General features: G+C 38.4%; 1 protein-coding gene across 1 annotated transcript; it reads left to right on the top strand.

Annotated features, from left to right (window-relative positions):
* Positions 1-411: 411 nt before the first annotated feature.
* Positions 412-23,105, top strand: LOC124370403 (formin-like protein 5). Its single transcript, XM_046828688.1, has 6 exons — positions 412-537; positions 757-976; positions 3,780-3,974; positions 7,411-7,702; positions 21,550-21,700; positions 22,848-23,105. Exons 1-6 carry the CDS (start codon positions 412-414, stop codon positions 23,103-23,105), a joined length of 1,242 nt encoding a protein of 413 aa, XP_046684644.1.
* Positions 23,106-23,363: the final 258 nt, after the last annotated feature.

Here is a 23,363-nt window from a genome sequence, read left to right as displayed (position 1 = left end):
AAGCATTACTTCGGCATTTGAACATTTATCTTGTCTTTCCAATTTATGTCTAAATAGACAATGTAATATTGTAATTATAACTAATAAAACCAGAAGTCTACTCCTTTTTATTGTTATAGTAGTTATGGTCTTCCGTTGCGGTCTTTATGCCTTCTCTAAGACATATTTTATACAAGTGTCAATAAACTGAGGTTGTTTATCTCGTTTCACAGATAACCTCAGGAAAATGCTCAGTGGCAGGACTACAATCGAAAGGCGAATGGCGTACAGCATGTTCGCCAAAGAAGGCGTGCCTACGTTCGCCAAGACGCTGCAATACACCAGGCGTCAACCATATTGATCAAGGGGAGATACAATGAGGCGCAGTTCCTAAACCGCGTGTCGCACTATACCTTGTCGTTAGCCGACACAATGAGAGCTGAGCGAGTGCGGCTGGCGGCAATCCCTGGCAATGATGGGCGCCGTGTAGCAGCAGCAGAACCAGCCATGCCACCACTACTTCTGCAAGCTGAGCAAAATCGTCGTCCTGCCCCTGAGGTTTATAAACTTACTGTTTTCAATTTGTTGTAATTCATTTTTAACACCTAAGGAGGTCATAATCATTACAGCAATTTCATATTTCAAATTGGCTTTAAAGGTTGTGTATATTATATTTCAAAAAAAAAATGATGAAACTAGAACCCCTTTATATTCTTGGTATAGGCTACTTTTGCATGTTTTAAAACTCATTCATACTCATTCCGTTGTATGTTACAGCCACGAGCTGACCTTCCCGCTGGAGATGGGGAACTTCGTCCTCCTGCAGCAGTAGTGGTGGCCCCACCGCCTCCTCCTCCTGCAGCAGTAGTGGCCCCACCGCCTCCTCCTCCTGCAGCAGTAGTGGCCCCACCGCCTCCGCCCCCTGCAGCAGTAGTGGCCCCCACCGCCTCCGCCTCCTGCAGCAATAGTCGCCCCACCACCTCCGCCTCCTGCAGCAGTAGTGGCCCCACCGCCTCCGCCTCCTGCAGCAATAGTCGCGCCTCCGCCTCCTGCAGCAGTAGTGGCCCCTCCGCCCCTGCTGTTGCGCCACCACCCGCTCAGGCAGCACCTGGAACGTACTGCGTAATTTATCTGATGGAGCGTGCTTCACACGTGGTCATTCCCTTGTGGTCATGTGTGTTTGTGCGCTGAATGCACTGACAGGCTACTTACTTTCCAGGTCATCCCTCATTGCCCTTTATGCAGGCACAACAGCACTGGGATTTATCGAACATTTTGGTAGCCTTATTTATTAATAATTTTTAGTACGGTTTATATTTTTAATTTATAGTTCCGATTTTGTTGTATTATTTAGATTTTATGTTTCATTTTACTCTACATTAAGATATTGTATAATCTTTTTGTTATTTTGGGTACTTGTTTAAAAAACATTGTAAGTCAATAATTGTTAATATTTTATATATTACTTTACTTATGTATAGATTCTTATTTCTTATAGATTCTAATTTTCAAATGTATTTATAGCCTATGTCTTGATTGTTGTGTTCCAATTTTGTTGTATTATTTAGATTTTATGTTTCATTTTACTCTCTACTTTAAGATATATAATTATTTTGTTATTTTGGGTACCTGTTTAAAAACATTTTAAATCAATAATTGTTAATATTTTATATATTACTTTACTTATGTATAGATTCTTATTAGATTCTAATTTCAAATGTATTTACAGCCTATGTCTTGATTGTTGTGTCCTACTCTTATATATAAATAAATATATATATATATATATACATTTTGTATTAAATTCATTTCTTCCTCTATGTATTGACATTTACTGCCTTTTACTCTTTTTTTTCAAAAGTACATTTTTAGTACTGCCACTAAACGAACAGACTTACAGACTTGATAAGTGATTCCAGCTTATCCAGTGATCGGCCGGCTATAATGGTGGCATTTTTAACTTTTTTCCCTATGAGAACAATGTTAAACTTCAAGCAATTTTACGAGCTTATATTTGATTGCAAAATTGTGAGGTAAATCTCATTTTAAAGACAAAAATACTCATCCAAACGCTGTTTTAAAATTTTTAATTATACAGAAGAATGCCGCCTATCCGAGGTAAATGGGACCGAGACTACCTCGGATAACGAAAATCTCGGATGATCCAGAGACAACGTAAAATAGGTTCAGGGCCGGATCCAGGGAGGGGCAGGGGGGCATGTGACCCGGGCGCCGAGTTAGGGGGGGCGCCGCGCCGGGCGCCAAATGATGGGATGAGGCCACCATAAAAAAACATTTACCATTCCTACTGTCAAGTGTCAATAGCACAATATAGTCTACGTACATACAATTTCTTACTTCAGTAAACTATATTTGCACAAACCAAAAGAACATAGGCCTAGTAAGAAATATCTTTAAAGCGGCAGGGTATTTTCATAACTAAGGCTGTGGGTTGGCAACATTGTCTACGGCTTGACTAGGACTAGAAAGCGCAAGTCTCCCGCTCCCACCCCTGACTAGTGACTCGTGAGTGTTCCCGCTTGACGTGAGCGTGAAATTTTGATGAGTTTTAGGTTAGATTTCATGTTGCAGTTGTATGAATAATTCTACCTGTGACTAACATAGATCAACATGTCGAAAAAACCATCAGGGTGTTTCCACAGAAAGAAAGCTAAAGCAAGACAACAAGAAGGCCGCGAAATCGTCAACTTTAATGTCATCATGGTTGCAAAATATCAAGGACCAAGGTAACTAATTTTTGTTGTATTTAAATTTGTTAAGGTTCATTTTGAGTACAAAACAGTTTATAGGCTATAGCGGCATAATAACAACAAACTTCAGTTTTAATGTTAAAAATAGTGGTTATAGATCATTAATTGTAAATATAGTTTTAGTTTATAGATATTTTATAGATTCGTTGCCTGAATGAAAATCCTCTCCCGTTCACATTCGTCGGCCGACGCCCACCACACCTTGCGTAGCATAAACACATTTAAATATTCAGAACTAAATACATTAAAAAAAACATATACATAAAATGCTTCTTTCACTTACTTTCTATGCTATTATTAACGATAGTTTTAATACGGTAACATACGTACTGAAATGTTAACAATTTATTGATTGTAATAATATCCCCTTGGCCCTTACTACTAAAACAATTAATATATCGAATAGGCTGTAGGCTAGTACTGTAATAGTATCCCAATTAAGAAAGCATGTTTTTTAGCATTATTGGCACTATTTAACAACATAATATTTTTGTAACGTTTTTTAGTTAGGCCTACATGATTTATAAAACGTTACACAATGTAATAATTTGTTTATGTTGTACATGTAACCTACTAGCGACGGGGGATTACCACGGACAAATGAATGGTAATAATTTTGAGAGAAATGGGCTGAAGAAAAACTCCTGCCTAACCTTCCAGAAAAAAGTGTTATTGTAATGGACAATGCACCCTATCATTGCCATCAAGAAAATAAGGCGCCAATAAAGTACGCTGTGAAAAAGGAAAATGATAGACTGGCTGCAGAGTAACATCATACAATGCTCAGCAGATATGAAAAAGTTTCAGTTGTACGAGCTGATAGAAAAGCACAAACCTAAAGAAAAGGTGTATCGCATCGACGTGGCGAGGCCATGCGGTTCTCAGATTACCACCCTACATGTGTGAATTAAACCCAATTGAGCTGGCCTGGGCTAAAATCAAGAGAGTGGTGAAAGGAAACAACATAAGAGGAGACCTGTCACTAACGAAACTGGAAGAGGCAACACGAGAAGCGCAAAGTTCTGTTAGCAAGATCGACCGGGAAGGGCTTCACAAACCACACCTTGAAGCTAGAACAACACTACTGGGAACAGGACGGCTTGATGGAAGATGCCATCGACAAATTCGTGATTGAGTTGGGCGGAATGGACAGCAGTGACAGTGAAGTGTCAGATGACAGTGAGGAAGATATATCTGACAGTGAACTGGCTCAACCTCTTCCAAGTACAAGTGATGATTAAATTGTAAGTCGTAAAATAGCACATTATATATATATATATAGTAGCAAAATTTCCTGCTGCTGTTTTCCCTTTTTTATGTTAGAAATCAAATAGAATCAACTTCCTCAAATATCAACTTGTAACTTTTAACTAAACAATGTATTATGTATTCGGCAAATACCGTACTGTAAATTACCACTTCTCACTTCAGTGTTTATAAAATATTTAACAAAAATACTCTGTTTATTATATTTTTTTAATTATATACACCAACTATTATAATATATTATCAACATATTTATTATAATGTATTATCAATATATTTCATGTATTTCACAACTTATTCTGGTTTATGTTTACATAATAATAAAAGTTCAATTTGAAAATTGTGTTTTCTATTGCCAATTACCAAGTATCAAGTGTTTCATCATGAAGTTTACTCCAGAAATAAAACTATTTATAAAAAAAAAAATGTGTTGAATAGGCTACAAATAGTGTAATAGTGATATTATGATATTGATATTATGATATGAAGAGGTATATTCAGAGGGTTGGGCTGTCAATGTTGACAGAACCGATGTTTTCGGTTGGGGTCGTAGACGGTGACGGAGAAGCGCCCCAGCAATGGCTGACGCATTCCTCTTGCGCGCAATCAAGTCAGAGGTCTACAGTAATGATGAGGTGTTAGCAGCAAGTAAAACGTTACTAGACAGCTACAACGAATTTACAGACGATGAATTGGGCAACAAAGTTTTTACAATTCAAGAATTTTCCCAACTAGCTTTAAAAGAATATGAGAAAAATGAAAAGCACATTAGTACAGCAATGTGTACGTACAAAATTATGTCGGAAAACTTAGTAAAACATTGTTTTCTTAATGTAGAAGTGGCGTTAAGAAATTATCTTTCCATGTTGGTGACTAATTGCTCGGCAAAAAGATCATTATCTACGCTGCAGCTGATCAAGAAGGGACTCCGGACCTCTATATCTTAAAACAGGCTAATCGTTTTAACCTTGCTTAGCATAAAACACGACATTCTGAGACTTAATATTGATTTATACTTTGCTTGTTGACTTGTTCATTAAAGTGTTTAAGTTATGTTTAATTTTATGGTTTACATTTAACTACAATAACCTGAGTTATAAATTAACGATATTAAAAGTTGTCTAATGTCTTAAATCTTATCATTCATTTGGATACAAATATTATGTTATAACTGACAAAGCATTAACACATTCACTGCGTCCTCCTCCGATCGAAGGCATTCGGCATCACCATACTAATAATAATAATACTCTTTATTGCATTAACAATATTTACAATTGCATTGCATGCGTCAAGTCAATTACATCAGTCAGTACAAGCTAAGTTGTGCGGTTGAATGTTTACTACAGTGTTTTTTACAACCTTGTAGTGATTTATTTTGTCTGGTTGAGATAACTGATGACATTTTGTGTATATAAACAGTGTATTAGTATCTTACTGTTTATTGTATTTGTAATCATGGAACAAAGTAGTGAAATAGACAGAATTCTCTGAGATAGTGATGACGATATTGCCTATTCGAGTGAGTCAGAAGCTTTGGACATCAACGACTAACCTCGCCACTATGATAGTGACCTTGACGAGGCACAGCAATACGCGGCATCTGACAAGGACGCGGCCTCTGAAATTGATGGCAATCCCAACAATGTTGACGATCCCGATGATGAAATCTACAACCCACAATGGTAAACCCAGAACTGCAGATCTGAGACACATCCGATTTACAAAGGACAATAAAATTCTTGTGCCATTGCCTGAGGATAACACAACACACCTTTAGGTTGGTGTGGAATGATTTGTTAGATGATGACTTTTTACAAGTAATTGTAGACAAAACAAATGCATATGCTTGGGAAGTATTTTTTTTCGCCCAATTTAGGACCTAAATCTAGAATAAACAACTGGGCAGACCTTACTCTTGCAGAACTCAAAAAACATTCATAGGCCTAATTTTCCACATGGGTATTGTCAGAGTGAGTCGAATCAATGACTACTGGAAGACCTATAAAATGTTTAATTTCACTTATGTTAGAGAACTAATGTCTAGAAATAGATTTTTTATTGATTTTTATATGTCTTCACTTTTCAGATAATCAACAACCAACTGATGACTGACTATCAAAAATACAAATCCTAATTGATTACTTCAACAGTAAAATGAAAGACGTTTATTACCCTGGCTGTAAGCTTTCCCTTGACGAAGGTACCGTACTAATGGAGAAGACGTCCTCTTTTCGGGCAGTATATAAGTGGAAAGCACCATAAATATGGTGTCAAAGTGTACTCTTTGTGCGAGCCTGATGGCCTTTGTTTAGCCCTTTACAATCTATTCCGGAAAAGGGGGTGAGCAGTGGCAAAGGCCATGCTAGTAAGGTCGTGATGCAGCTTATGCAGGGCAAATTAGGAGTAGGACATATTTTACATATGGATAATTACTATAATAGCTTTCCTCTGGCATCTAAGATTCTTGCGAAAGAAACCTATTGCACAGGGACCTTGGTATTAAACCGAAAATATCACCCACCAGAAGTAGTAGGGACTAGGCTACAGAAGGGAGAAAAAATAGAGCGTTATGCTGAAGGAGTAATGGTAGGTAAATGGCGTGATAAACGCAATGTACTATACATTTCTACCTAGATTTGAAAATTATTGGGCAGTATCAAACAACAGATTTGGCCAACCACGTCAAAAGCCATTACCCATCGTACACTACATGCTTACATGAAAGGGGTTGACAGAAACAACCAAATGATAAGCTTCTACACTTGTGAGCATAAAACGTTGCGATGGTATAAGAAGATGTTTATTCATTTTTTACAGATGCTAATGATAAACAGCTTCAAATTGTATCTCATAGCAAATCCAAGAAAAAAATCTGACTGATATGCCTTTAGAATTGCAGTCATTGAAAAAATGTTGACAACAAATATTGCCACACCACCACCTCGTCCCCGGCAATCATTAACTGTCAGACACGTTTTGTCTAAGTCAGATAAAAGGGACACGAAAGATGACAGGTTTCTGAAAACGAGGTGCAGGCAATGTGCGAAAGAAAAGAAAAAACTATGACAGTGTTTATCTGTCCGCAGTGTCCCAGGGAGCCAGGACTATGTGCCTTGGCTTGCTTTGATAAGTGGAACTCCCCGTAATGTACTATCCAAGTTTTTTTTTATATATAAATTTTGTCACAGTAATTTTATTGTAATGGAATAAAACAATAGTGACTTCTGGTCCACGATGAGACCGTCCTCGTCAATGCTTACATCGAGGAACTGGCTGCCCGATATAATGCCAGAGTGCTAAACTTGGGGGGGATCGGCCGATAGTTCTTCACGAGGCACGGACAACACCTCACAATGAGGGGCAAGCGGCTGCTGGCTAGGATGATTGTGAGGGTCGCATCGGAGAGACCTCTCAAGACTGCGGGTGCACCGGACCTGGCGATTCCAACAGTCTCCTCCTCTCCCACCATTTGCTAGGTTGCCAGCTGCTGTCAACCCTCAGCACCAACACTCCGGAAGACTGCAGCACATTTCGTACGCTGAAGCCCTGAGGAAATACCCTGTGCTGGACAGTGGCGATAAGTCCGGATCTGCTGCGGCCGTGCCACGGGGAGTCAACGGAGCTCAGGCTGCTTCGATGTCGCCCGGAGGCGGGGTTCTTGCTGGTGCCACAGAGGCCTCCGAGTATATATCGCCAACTATACGACAGACTGACTCACAATCGACTTTTTTAGGGAGCCCACTTTTCGGCAAAGGGCTAAGTTAGCCAACTCAAATCGGTGCAAACAATAATGGTTCATTACGACTGCTTCATCAAAATGCCCAATTAGCAACTAACAAATTGGAAGAACTTCAACTTATGGCTGAAGAACTGAAAACAGATGATATTCTCATTGTAACCGAAAACGGTTTTAACGGTGAAAATATTGGTCTGTGCAAAATTCAAAATTATAAATTGGCAAACTCATACTGCAGACAGGTCTCTAAGGGAGGCGGTGTTGCAATTTTCTTAAAACAAAATTGTATCTTCACAAACTTTACAATCAAAGAAACGTCTGAAAAACATTTTGAAGCAGTCGGGGTCAAACTTGAAACAAACAAATCAAAATTAGTCGTCGTAGGAATATACAGGTCTCCTGGAGGAAACGAAGACGTTTTCTTTTATAGTTTAAGAGCTTTACTTACGGACACTGGGTAAACAAAAAAATTACATTCTGATGGGTGATTTCAATGTTGATGCACTAAACAACAATCACCCATCTACCAAGCGTTTAGTCGATTTGCTAAGATCATTTGATCTTGAACTGTTGGTGAAATCTCCAACGAGAGTAACCACTAATACTCAATCGACTATTGACAACATTATTACTAATATCTCTGATGTCGCAGTGACTGTGGTCAATACAGCAATCTCTGACCACTATGGCCAAGAGGCTATTATCAGAGGTAAACTATTCAAAAAAGAACCGAAAATTCCCAAAACAATAAGAGACACAAGGCCTGGAAATATTGCTCTCCTCAACGCCTCCCTTTCTAAAGAAAATGGGATTTTCTAAATTCGATACAACCGGTAAACAGCAGTTTAAAACTTTTAATGAATATTTAAATTTCCATTTCAACACCTGTTGTCCTACTAAAACAGTTAAAATCGGTACAAAAAAGACGCAAAATACTTGGATTACAAAAAGGCATCCTTGTTTCAAGGGAAAAACTTAAGTTTTTTTTTTCAGAAATCAATAGAACCACGACCAACAACGAACAATTTAAAAGCCTTTTTTCGAGTTTACAAAAGAACTTATAGGAAAGTAATCATTGCTGCGAAAGCATTTGATGTTTCTAAATTAATTCTTTTTTTCGAAAAATATTTCCAAAACTTTCTGGGACATTATAAAACAACAAAAGTCGCGAAAATAATCAAATAAAAGTCCAAATAGGGGATAGACTTGTGAGTGATGCCTCAGAGGTCGCTAGCGAGTTTAATAGATTTTTTGCATCTGTTGCTGGTGGTGGGCGAGATCCTCGTTCATCACTTCCACAAAGAAACCCCAGGCGTAGACAGAGCCCAGCAACCTCATTGGGTGCTGGCTCCTGTTTTTGAGGAAGAGATTAATCAAATAATTCAACAACTTTCAAACAAAAAGTCTAATGACATTAATTTTATGTCAATGTGGTTCATAAAAAAATGCTCAAAGCATATAGTGAAGCCACTGACCAAATTAGTTAATCTATCGTTTCTAACAGGAGTCTTTCCCTCTCTCCTGAAATTGGCAAAAGTGTATCCAATTCATAAGAAAGATAACCCTTGATTGGTTCTAGTTTTCAGGTTTTCTAGATATCTGGAATTAGGTTTCTTGCTCTCTTCTCTTCTGGCTTCCGTAGGGCGAGGACATCTTAGAGTTTCTGTGGTCGGAGTTTTATGATCAAAGCTGGCTGCGCGCTCCCTCGACGAACCGGCACGGTGTTTTGGTGTTAATATCGTGGGCCCTACCTTCCAATCAACGTTTCACGACCTCGTTTAATATTTAGGACCCAGTCGTTCCAAATTCAGTGTACAAATTTCGTCGCATGCCCAAAAAAAGCCACGCCAGATTTGGGATCAAGACGTTCGAGGTTTGTGACATCGAGACCGGATATGTTTTACATACTGCCCTTTATTGTGGAAAAGATTTCCTTAAAGGTGAAGATGGCTCATTCAAACACAAAGGGTAGTATTGGAACTAATGAAAAAAGCAATCTTCTAGACAAATATTACCATTTGTTCACCGATAAATTTTATATACAAAGCAATTTTATACAAAGCTACCACTTGGTGGAGCACTCATTTACCGTGACACTTTCCTTACTGGCACAGTAAATAAAAACACCAAAGAATTGTCCACTCATGTCCTACAGTAGTCTAGGAGTTGCTGAAAGTGTTTACTACAGGAAAAGGACTCACAATAGGGACAGCAAACAATAGGAAATTATTAATTGAAAAGCATGTCCTACAGGCAGATCTAGGAGTTGTTGAAAGTGTGTACTACAGGAAAGGAGCCACAATAGGGACAGCAAACAATAGGAAATTATTAATTGAAAAGCCAGAAATCCAAGAGAAAAGGATAACATACTTGAAAGCATTGAAAGATGACAGGGAGCAAGGACGCCCAAAAAGTTATTTAGATGAATCTTATATACTATCGTCTTACGTCTCTAACCAAACTTGGTCGGATGGCTCAAACGAAGCTTTACACGTTCCGATTTTCAAGGGCAAGAGACTAATAATTATCCATGCGGGTGGAGAGAAAGTGTTCGTGTCTAAATGCTTTTTACCTGTTGGAAAGCAAACAAACCATAGTGGAGACTACCATGACAACGTGAATGGGGACATGTTTATAAAGTGGATAAAACAAAAAGTGTTACTGAATTTGGAACCAATTTCAGTACTGGTAGGCGATAACGCACCCTACCACAAACATACAAATCAAAAAAGCTCCTACTTAAAAAAGGAGGAATCAAGATACGATAGTCTTGCTTTAAAAAAACGGAAAAAACCATTTTGAGACAAATTTATTTTTACCCTGAACTCTACAAACTTGTATAGCTATATAAAATCAAGGTATGTCTGGTGCGCCTTGGACGAAACTGTTCACCTAGAGGGTCATCTCGTACGACTTCCGCCCTACCACCCAGACCTCAACCCCATTGAGTTAATTTGGGCCGAAGTCAAAAGTTATGTGGCTATGAGAAATACATATTTTACCATATCTCAAGGTAAAGATCTATGCGAAGACAAGATATCAAGTACGGGCGCAGACAAGTGGTCAGTAAAGTGCAAGCACGTAGAGAAAATCGAATAGGACTATGCAGCCGCAGAACCCCACATTGACAATATTATAGAATCCCTTATTGTATCAGTTGGTTCGGATACAGGCAGCAGTGACACTGACCCAGAAGAGGAGGACAATTTAAGTGGGATTGAAGACCTCCAATGAAAAACAATCATTGTAAGTAACATTTGTTATTCGAAAATTATATTTATTGTAACATTTGAAGTAACTAGATATTATTGAAGTGATTGTAAATTAAATAATAAGGGATTACCAAATAGTAGTAATACTAGGACTTATCATAGTCTTTCAGTTGTTATAGTGTGTTGTTTAACGTGTTTTTTGAAAATAACGTATTTTTCAATACTAATCGGTAAATCGAAATCGTGAGTTTTTAAAGTCGTTAAAGAGATTGCTGCGCCTTCATCTCAGCGGTTTAGAGGGTAAACGCAACCCACCACCCTTATATGTTGAAAGGGTAGTATTTGGGCTCCACGAAACACAGCTAAATTCCTCCAACTGTACACGCACGCACGCACGCACCCACGCACACGCGCACACACACACACACACATTCCTGACATACACAGTACATGACTTACGACTCGTCAGAGAAAGCTCACATCAGTTCTTACCGGTGCCAGATAGGGCTCTACCACGGGCTTAAACACTCCCAGCGAGTCATGCACTGGGACGATCGTATGGATAGAGGAGGAGAAAGAAAGTGAAAAGACCCAGAAAATTACAGTGTCGGAAGTAACAGAAGAATACGTTAAGGAAAATAAGTTCGATATACTATGAGTTGTTTTTTTCGGGAGATAATTTTAATTAGACTCCATAAACAAAAGAGTCTGTTGTGTTCGTCGAAGGGACGAGTACGATATACTGGATTACTTTTTGTGGTCGTTTTCCCGGACCCATACGAATATATATATATATTATATATATATAATATATATATATATATATATATGTCGGCGGTCTCCGTTCTTGTAGCACTGCTTCTCTGAGAGCTTCATCCCTCTTCTCTGCCGCAGACTTATTTTCCTTGTTAGGCGGTGTTTCGGAACTGTAAAGGTGGACTATTTCCTCCGGCGGTTCTCTGAGAGCTTCATCCCTCTCTGCCGCAGACTTATTTTCCTTGTTAGGCGGTGTTTCGGAACTGTAAAGGTGGACTATTTCCTCCGGCGGTGAAATGGTTTTTCCACAAGAAACCCTCACAATTACGACAGTGCCTACCATTATACAGGAGAACGCCGCCGTCTGGCCTTCTATTTTGGTCGGACGGACGTCATATTAGTATTCATCAATTTGTTTCCACCGACAGCTACGCGATGAAGACGGGCGACGTTTTTCAAGACAACGCCAGGTTCGTGGATCTCTGCTAGTACTGGCCAACTGCGCTTACGAAGCTGTCCAAGTCACGTTCTTGCGACTCGAAACGGAGGGTGATTTTCAGTGGACGTTCTAAAGGACCTATTCTTTATGGAACTTTGGTGTCGGCGCGTTAGTTAGGCTCACGTTCGCCAGTTGGCCAACACCCACTCGAGCTCTCAAGACACTGACGTCAAACGCGCTGAACAACCTAGACGTGTAAACTATCAATTACGGGTGAATGTCAGTGCCGCCACGGTCCATGGTTATCTGGAACCAGTGTTCGCCTACTGTGCAGAGATGGCCAAGAGGATCGGTCACGACGCCCACGGCGGTTTACCCACCGTTTCGCACAGAGGAGACAAAAAAAGCTAAGGCGTCGACAGCGCCCTCCAAAGGAACCACAGAACTGTTTCCGATTAAACTTAACTTAGATTAACTTTTGCATTGTTGACGAAACGTTCGCCACGTAGGCGCAAAAGGTTAATTGCGTCGACTGGTCCTTTCGACCGGCACTAGGACGACAAAACGTTCAGCGTCGAGAGCCTCCGGCAGTACCATCGCCACCGTTAGCCAACCGGTTTGCTACACTTCACGTGCCGGACGGGCCGAAACGTTCAGCTAACGAGGTGTCCGCGGTGTTGGAAAAAAACAAAGGTCAAGTGCGGTTTGCTCGGCGTTCACGACGTTAGCCCCTACTTTTCCATGTTGAGCGCACGACGTCTTTATTGAGATTCTACGTGAATCAACTATAAGAAATACCGGTACTCTCGTGGTCCGTTGTGAAAAACACTCTTGCCGATCACCAGTTGTGTTGTGGACCATGTGTCGTGGACCGCACGCACAGTGTGTCGTGTCTGGAAACGGAAGATAAATTGTTCGGCGAACTCGTCGCACGCCTCCGGGTCAGTAAACGTGTGTTCCGAAATTCTGTATCGTTCAACGGTTTAACGATTGTACAGTGATTTGGACCCTAAAACTTGTTAAGTTCGCGTTGACCTACCGTCAACTACTCGACGATTTGGTACTGGCCGCCAACGGGTCGATTCGTCCTCAACGTCCAAGATCGATTTAAAACGCCAATGCGATTCGACTCTTAGAGCAGAGTCAACACGTGTACGCCGCGTATCCCTGTGCATAAGTGTCCTGTTGAGAACATTACAGAGTGTATATTGTTTTCTTTCTCAGACCCTCTTAACAATCGGACGTGAAAACGATGCCGGTGTCAACACATCGAGTCCACTGTTTGAGCTTCCTTGGACAGGATCGTCTCCGATTTGGGAAACGTCACCACATCTATACGTCTCAACACCCGCGCGTGTGCGATCATCAGTGGGACGTGTTTAGTTTCCAATTCGAATCGGTACTTGTTATTGCACTCCGATGGAACTGGCGGCGAGTAAAGGACAAGGCCGTCCTTCGCACGTCGAGTTGTTTCTCAACTACGACGCGGTACGGACATCGCGGAACTTCCTACGTCTAAACTATCGGTGTACATTCGTAACGACTTTGGACGAGACGGTCGTGTCGCTGTGGTGCAGAACTGACTTGTAGATTTCTGTTTCGACTTTTTGGTCTAATTCAATGTTGGACACGGCGTGGACAAACGTCTTCTACACTGACGACTGTCGACAGGGCGTAGTTGACACGTCGGTTACCAAAATTTTGGCGACCGAAATAGTCCGTTTGGCCCACAGTGGTTCGCCAATTATATTCTTTGAATATTTCTATAATTTAAAGAAATATTTAAACTGAAAGTCAGTTTGAAGGTTACAAATCCCGGGAAAAAAGTTGCACTGTTGCTGTCTGCAACAATAGCCACGCTAAAAACAAAGAAAAAAGGCGTGGTATAATTTTAATTTTTCCTAAAGACCCTGAAATAAGGAGTACATGGGGTGTATTTATGTAAGCGGGCAGGAAAATGGAACCCACACTCTTGTTTTCCGTTTTGTTTCATACCATTTTTTGCTTGAAGACTATGAAAGGGATCTTAAATCAGAGCTGTTGAATTTACCGAGAAAAACAATCAGCTGTTCCTTTCTCAAAAATTGACAAATAGCTCAATTTGTGAAAATGTTAAAACTGAGAATGAGTTACCAGTTACCAATTAACCCTCCGAGTGGAAAGCGCTGCAGCGTCTATTAATCTATCTCCGGGCAGTGGCAGAGACGCACCAGCGTCTATTAACGCAAGCTTCTTTTGTTCCGGGTATTTTCGATGTTATGCCGCGACTAAACGCTATATATTAGGTATTGTTAGAAAGACCAGATTTCAAACTTTAATTTGATATAGTATTTAGATATACTGGCCTTATGGTTTATTTATAACAATTGTATTTTAAACGTCTTTGCCAAGTCACGTAGTCCAGACGACAAAGACAATGCCAGGCAACCGTTGCTGACAAACGTGTCGTGTTTAGTTTCTGTTTTGTGTTTTTATTACTTGACTATATTACCAAAATGGATACTGATTTTGCCATCTAGTGATATCAGAGAACTTTTAGCTGTATGATCAGTTAAGTGATGTGAGTGCCAAGTGACATTGAAGCCGACAATTTCCCCGGATGAATGTGAGCCTAGAAGACTTCTCATCAGGAAGCGGTGAGGTTTATCATCCTAACCTAGGTGACAATTGATTCTTCAGATGAAGAAAATAGTGGGAATGAAGGTAATAATAATTCTAGGCCCTAACACAACACAGCCTACATGGCTACGTGCTTACCCTCCTGAACCACCCATAGATATTGAGCAAGAGTTTGGAGTACAGAAACCCAGGAGTTCGTAATTGCCCCTCCTCGAAATAGCCCTGCTATCCAATATTTCTTTTTGTTCTTTACTACAACTGTGTGGAAAAAATAGTGAAGGAAACTAATGCTTATGCAAGGAAATTAATTCAAAATAAAAGAGACTCTGCTGAACTTAGACAGTTTTTCTCGATTACAGTTTTGGTCTGACGTTACAGTGTCAGAAATCAAAAAGTTTTTTTGCTGCTCATCATAAATATTGGGGATTGGTTTGCTAAGAACAATATAGTAGATTATTGGTCCACAAGGGTCGAATTAAAGAACACCATTCTTCCCAGAAACTATGTCCCTGAAGAGGTATCAGGCTTATAAGTGCAGCTACTACATCTAACTTCCGAACCAAGTGTACGTCGAGGGCAGCCTGGGCATGACCCCTGGATAAAAAAAATAAGATTCTTACTGGACCCATTTCAATCTTGTTTCCAAAAACCCACTTCATCCCAACACAAAATATCAGCAATTGATGAAAGTTTGGGTTGGATGAAAAACAGATGTACTTTTATTCAGTATATGCCCGAATAAGAAAACATAAACAGTTTGGAATTAAAAAGTTTGAAGCGTGTGCAAGTCAGACTAGTTATGTAGTTCATGTAGAGCTCTACACAGGTAAAGACTATCTAGAACACAGGCCTGAACCGTTTGTTCACAAAGTAGTCCCTAGAAATTCTAGAGAAAAGTCAGTTGCTGAACAAAGGATACCACAATTTTTTACAGACAACTTTTATACAAAACCTGATCTAGCAGACACCTTATTGGCAAAAAAAACATTTATGACGGGTACAGTCAACAAAAATTCCAAAAACTTTTCAAAATGTCTTGTAGGACACAAATTAAACAAGGGAGAGAGTGTCTACTTTAGGAAAAATAGAACATTAGCAGTAGGATTCAAACAAAAAGCCAAGGGCAAAAACGTCTACTTGCTCTCAACCGCTTATCACGCAGAAAATGTAAATGTAAGGAGCAGAAAAGGGATCAATTCTGTAAAACCACTAGTAATTAACAAGTACAATCTCTACATGGGAGGAGTAGACACAAGTGACAAATCCATCTACCATGTTTCTTGCTCTAGGCCTACTACAAAATACTGGAAAAGACTCTTTAACAAATATTCTCGACTTATGTCTTCTAAACTCATATATTCTCTACTCTCTAAGAACACTGACAAACCTGTTCCTAGAAGAGAATATATCTCTGAGGTTGTTAATGGCACTAGTCTTCTGTGTGTTTATGTAGTTTTAATTTGATATATGCCTATGTAATACTTTTATAAATTTACAGTATTTTATATAAATTTTCTTTTGAGAACATACAAAGTCAGTAAAAATGTTCCGCCACTTGGAGAAAAAAATACAGCCACTCGGACGGTTAAACAGAAAAAAGAGGTACGCAAATAGGTAATAACAAACAACTTGGTAAATTCATTGGTATGTCCTGAAAAAAAATATGAAATATTTTTCAGACGAACTAGGAGGGGAAAAGTAGCGAGTTTAACTACTAGAAATCATTTGCCAAATTTGGAAGCAGAATCCAGTAGAAATGAAAAATATATATTGCATTATTGAGGAAAAAAATATAATTCTAAAAGGCAAATGTCTTAAAGAAACAGTATATTGTAAAGGAGATAAAATCTTTAAAAATTCGTAGGCTTACTAATTCACTAAAGATATTGAAGAATAAAAAAATTCACGACAGTCGGTAAAATAAAAAATAAAAGATAAGCTGAATACTGTATTTACAAAAAAATCAGTTAGATTTATTAATCAGGCAATAAAAAACAGAGTTAAATGGGACTAACGAAGAGATATCAATAGCAATACTTTGCGCTACTTTGGAAAACGAACATGTATATATCTTGAAAGAAAAAATGTAAATTTTCCCTTGCCCAGTTTGTCAACTTTGAACAGATGGATCACCAATATAATTTATAATGGATACGCAACGGGTTTTTTGTCGAAATTTTCCGTTTAATGGAAGTTGCTGGTGAAAGTAAGGAAACACATGAAAAGGTTGCAGTTATTTGATGTATGGTGAGATTAAAGTGAAGGAAACATACGAATATGACTAGAGAAATGACCAGGTTATAGGAGCTCACAAGCAAATGCAGGGTTATTGGTATTAAGAGGACTGTTCTCTAATTGGAAACAGCAAATTTTTCAATCGATTTTGATACAACCATTTCAAAATAAAATTGTTTTTAAGGGCATAAAAGAAAGCTCCGCTCCTCTAGTTATGATGTAGTAGCATGTGTATCAGATATGGGTGGGGGAAACTATGGTTTTTATGGAACAAACTAAATGTTAGCATTGAAAAAAGCCATGGTTTTTTAAAAAATCCTGCAGACAAAACCAAAAAAAAATTTTTTCTTTGCCGATACCCCCTCATGTACTGAAACTATTGTGGGAAACCTGGTTCCTAGATACGAGATTTATGTTAAATATAATGTCTATGTTGATAAAACACCAATACGTGCCCTTATTGAACTGGATTCCCAACGAGCTTAAAGTTTGCCATAAGCTCGACAAGCATCATTTAGAGTGCGTAGGAAGCTGAAAGGGCAAAATGTAAGGTTTGGCCGCTCAACTTTGTTTCAAACAACGGACGACTGCCAAGGCATTGGAATTAATACAAACCTGTCAATGACGTAAACCTTATACGTAATTTATCAGCCTTCATTGCTTCAGTTAACTATTGGTTTTGGGGCATAATGAATACGTATGTACCACAGCGATCATTGCAGACCCTCAAAATGTGGGTAATGGTCTTTATGAAGTGGAGCAAAATCAATGTCAGGATGACATGTTCACGATTGTAGAGACAATGCGTTGTCCAGGAAAGAACACCATGTTACCTTTTCAGATAGGTATTTTGATCTCAATAAATGCTATTAAAGGCCTCTTAGATTATTTTCGACAGGGAATTCCAGATGGAATTACCTATTAACCTACCCGGCTAAAATCAAGATACCTTGGAAAATTTATTTTCCCCAGATAAGAACAAGAGGAGGCTTAAATGACCACCCAACCCCTCTGAATTTATCGAGTAAGGATGATAATGTTTGAAAAAAACCCCGGAATTGTACAAAGCCATTTGAATACCACAGATTTTATCAGAAAGTGAGTTCAGGAGTTGCGAATGTACTTAAGAAACTGGACATAAATAGGGTTGTGGACAATGATAAAACGCAAAGAAAGAATGGACATAAAGAATAAATGAAGAAGAAAACGAAATCACTGAATGTCCAGATATCGTTGAAGGAGCTTAAAATTATCTCGCTGGATGGTAGCAAAGAAGCATTTGAAGAAATACCCGTTCCTAGGAGATTATACATATAAAAGTGAATCTTCGCCAGCAAACCGAGCGCTACCTGGATTCGACATTTGTCAAAGGTAAGAAGAAAGTTAAGCCATTATTATAAATTATACTCAATATAATTAATTACCATGTTTTTAAATGATACTGGAATATCCATGCAGAGAACAAGATAAGTTGTGAAAAAAGTTAATAAAACATAGGATCACATATTTTTACAGCTTTTAAAATTTGTTTTGGATATAATCTCTAATTATTTGTTAAAAACCCTTTATAGGATATTGGTGAATAATTTCCCACCACGTTTTTACTTTTATTTATGTTACTACGCTTGAGATTCTTTGGGATAAATAATTTTCCCACATGCACAATACATACCATGAAGACTTACTGTAAAACATAAATTTAGTTTTTCAGCAGTTGGCAACACCAGCTGGATTTCTATCCAGCTGATAGTCTAAAAGTGGGAATATATTTATCCCACTGTCACATCAGAGATATCAATGTTTTTTGTTCTTGTCCATACCTCAGACTTAGGATCAAGATAATTTCACTAATATACATCAAGAAATAAGTAATTTTAAAGATAATATGAGTTTATTCCTTAGTTATCTGTAATCATTTTTATTTCAATATTTTACTTGATTGTAATTTTGCAATGTAAAAAATTTCTATTCATGAAAATGTAGCATTGAGAACTACAAGCTGAAAATGTAATGCTTTTTTCAAAAAATATAAATTTTATATTTGCTTGAGAGATTTATATTTGTAAATAACAAAAAAAACTTACTCTTTTTTTATTTAGAAAATAAACTATTTTGTCCATTTTCCTGTCAAAGCAGTTATTTGGATGTTACTCTGGCAGGTCTTACACTGCACCCGTTTAAATTCAATTATTTACCTATGACAGACACAATATTACAGTTTTTTAAACAACATTAATATTAGGTAATAAGTGGACAAATTTTTTATACTTACACTTTTTGACAACTCCTACGCTTTATTAATGCTAACAGCCCATTCACAATTTAGGAAAAAAGAGTGATTATCTCTAAGTTTGTATTTGTATTTGTGGTTTTTTTTACAGTTCTAAAAACCAACTTTGGTATCAACATTTTCAATATACTTTGCAGTTTTGTTTGTTTACAAATGTATGTTTCAACCCCTGATAAAATTAAATTATAACAAGACAAGTGTGTAATATTTATTAGTACACAAATATTGTTACGGCATTTTTTCCTAAGAGAACGAATGCAACGAATTTTAATTATGAGTACACTTGGATAAGAGGAATTAATCGATCCCGTCCTATATACAGTAGCATGACTATGAATTTTATAATTAAAACCTAATTTGTTTAAAGCAATAATTAGGTATTTTCTCTTGTATTTTCTCAATACCTATAACAAATGTGAAATGGTGTTATACCGTAAGTAAATTAATAAATATAAATAAATAATCGCCTTTAAAATACATTTTAATTTAAAAATTTAATAGTATTGTTATAAAAGTTTAATAGTTGTAATTTATTCTTGTTTTTGTTTATCTCAACACTCTTCAGGTATATAAAATGTAAAATGTGTACCTATAATCTTGAGGCGTAATCTTTAGAAAAAACTTAAATTATTTCTGAAATAAAAAGATGTAGTGCATTAAATTAGTCCTATAAATTACATGGTTTTAAACTATTCTATATTATATAACGTAATTTGTGGCTAAAAAGTTATTTCGGGACAAACGATATGGCACCTACACGAGACACAAACAATGTAAAAATTGGACTTCTTAAGGGCAATCAATGTGATTTCTTTACGCATTTTGTTTCTAAAGCAGCATTAACTAGATATTATCATCGATTAAAGAGATCATGTAGAAGAATTATCAATTGTAATATAAAACACTTAATGACCGCAGGAAGTTACTAAACTAACAAACTTTCTTTCGTGTTTTCCGCTGTTTCCGGTAGCTTTTGTGCTAATGACGAGGAAGACACAGGAGTCCTACCAAGGTGTTTTCATATATTTAATACAATTGATTCCAGAATTGGAATCCGCAGGTCATATTGACTGATTTTTAAGTTGGCTATGAGCAATGGTGGACTCAGTTAGTAAACTAAAACTAACAAACTATTCTTCGTGTTTTCAGCTGTTTCCAGGTAGCTTTTGTGCTAATGACGAGGAAGACACAGGATCCTACTACCAAGGGTGTTTTCAATATATTTTAATACAATTGATTCCTGATTGGAATCCCGCAGGTCATATTAGACTGATTTTTAAATTGGCTATGAGCAATGTTGCTCAGTTAGTATGGCCTAATGCTCGAGTAGCCGGATGCTTCTTTAATTTTGCACAGTAACTATATAGAATAACTTAATATATAAGTTTTTAACTCTAAATTACATTGTTTTTATTATAACCATCCCTCGAGATAGTACCCAAATTTAAGCTCAGAGCCGAGAGCGCTCTGTGTGTAACACTATGTTTTTATCTAAGAACATAGAGTACTAAAATGACTAAATTCCCCCTTTTGTCCAACAGGACAACTGGACCTTTTTCTTCGCAATGCGCTTTTTTTGCTGTGCCTCTTTTATCGTAACACCTTATTTTTACAATAAATTTTTAATATACTGTATAAAGGAAAAATGGTGGAACATGTATTATCTGGTGAACAAATAATTAGTTATATTATACAAGAAAATTTAACGTTTTTAGACAATATATCGCATGCACAGGCAGCTTCGCCTCCAACACTTAGTCGACACCAACGTAGAGGCTGCTAAGACTCTGCAGATGTTAATGTCATTAGCTTTTGGCTGCCTGCTGAAAGAATAGCACTTGGAGCCTCAGGTCCATAGCTCACTACTCAGTGCTGCACAGTCTGGCGGCCAGATTTAGAATACTGCTTCGGTATGTTGGATGTTTGGTTTTAAAAGCTAGGCCTTGGTGTTTTCTCGTGTGCTCGAAATCAGTTTATTGTTAGATTTCCTCTATATAATTACTCTGCTTCCAGCCAATTTCAAAAATCTTTCCTTAGAAAATTATCACAAACTTAAGCCTTCTCGAGTAATTTTTATGCATTTTGGTACAGCTATTTTATGTTTTGTATTGTACATTTTTATTTCTCCAAGATATAGTCACAACAATATCGGTATGACAAATAATTGTTTTCGATTGTAACAAACTATGTCATGGTAGAATTTCTTTTTTTATAGTTTATAGAGTATTTTATGTATATTGCAGCTATATGGAAAATTTCTGGATGCGGATGGTCGGTGCGAATCGATTTAGCGTGTTTGGCGACCGCACCGGACCAACAATGCTCTGGAGCGTTTTCCACAACAGACCTATAGGACAATGGGGGCCACATCCTGGGAGTAGTGGAAGTTCCACGGTAAAAAGTCTTTTGCCATTTCTTTAGACGCCCTGCCGGACAGATATAGATATACAGACAGTAAATATTCTAATATCCCTACCGGCAGAACAAAAGAGAAGCTGTGCTAGCCTCCGAATTGGTGTATAGGTTTCAATGACGCTCAGCCAAATTCCATTATACAAAATAATATCATAGATCTTATTCTTGTTTATGTAAAATAAATAATAATAAAGTTTCATCCAAAATTTAAAGCTTACGCTCAGCAAATGACAATAAAAAGTACGATACTCGTTTTAATTTCAATCTTGCAACTAAAATAACTATTTGTTAATATTAAACAAACCGGGTTTTATGCTTTGAATTTTTATTTGCACTTTAAGCATTACTTCGGCATTTGAACATTTATCTTGTCTTTCCAATTGATGTCTAAATAGTCAATGTAATATTGTAATTATAACACTAATAAAACCAGAAGTCTACTCCTTTTTAATTGTTATAAGTAGTTATGGTCTTCCGTTGCGGTCTTTATGCCTTCTCTAAAGACATATTTTATACAAGTGTCCAATAAACTGAGGTTGTTTATCTCGTTTCACAAGATAACCCTCAGGAAAATTTAAAAATGCTCTGTGGCAGGACTACAATCGAATGGCGAATGGCGTACAGCATGTTTCGCCAAGAAAGGCGTGCCACTACGGTGGCGCCCAAGACGCTGCAATATACACCAGGCGTCAAACCATATTGATCCAGGGGAGATACATGAGGCGCAGTTCCTAAACCGCGTGTCGCACTATACCTTGTCGTTAGCCGACACAACATGAGAGCTGAGCGAGTGCGGCTGGCGGCAAGTCCCTGGCAATGATGGGCGCCGTGAGTAGCAGCAGCAGAGCCAGTCATGCCACCACTACTTCTGCAAGCTGAGCAAAATCGTCGTCCTGCCCCTGACGTTTGTAAACTTACTGTTTTCAATTGTATTGATAATTCATTTTTAACACCTAAGGAGTGTCATAATCATTACAACAATTTCATATTTCAAATTGGCTTTAAAAAGTTTGTGTATATTTATATTTCAAAAAAAAAAAATGATGAAACTAGAACCCCTTTATATTCCTTGGCATAGGCCTACTTTTGCATGTTTTAAAAACTCATTTTCCGTTGTATGTTACAGCCACGAGCTGACCTTCACGCTGGAGATGGGGAACTTCGTCCTCCTGCAGGAGTAGTGGTGGCCCCACCGTCCTCCTCCCTCCTGCAGCAAGTAGTGGCCCCACCGCCTCCGCCTCCTGCACCAATAGTCGCCCCACCACCACCTCCGCCTCACTGCAGCAGTAGTGGCCCCACCGCCTCCGCCTCCTGCAGCAATAGTCGCGCCTCCGCCTCCTGCAGTAGTAAGTGGGCCCCACCGCCTCCGCCCCTGCAGCAATAGTCGCCTCCACCGCCTCGGCCTCCTGTAGCAATAGTTCGTCCCCACCGCCTCCGCCTCCTGCAAGCAGTAGTTCGTCCAACCGCCTCTGCCTCCTGAAGAAGCAAGCACTGGCCCTGCTGTTGCGCCACCCGCTCAGGCAGCACCTAGAAGGTACTGCGTTAATTTATCTGATGGAGCGTGCCTTCACACGTGGTCATTCCCTTGTGGTCATGTGTGTTTGTGCGCTGAATGCATTGAGACAGGCTAACCTACTTTCCA

This window comes from Homalodisca vitripennis, unplaced genomic scaffold, assembly GCF_021130785.1.
Source record: "Homalodisca vitripennis isolate AUS2020 unplaced genomic scaffold, UT_GWSS_2.1 ScUCBcl_161;HRSCAF=1453, whole genome shotgun sequence".
Classification (NCBI taxonomy): domain Eukaryota; kingdom Metazoa; phylum Arthropoda; class Insecta; order Hemiptera; family Cicadellidae; genus Homalodisca; species Homalodisca vitripennis.
Note: the sequence above shows the minus strand (reverse complement) of the source record. Positions and strands in the feature narration are given on the sequence as shown.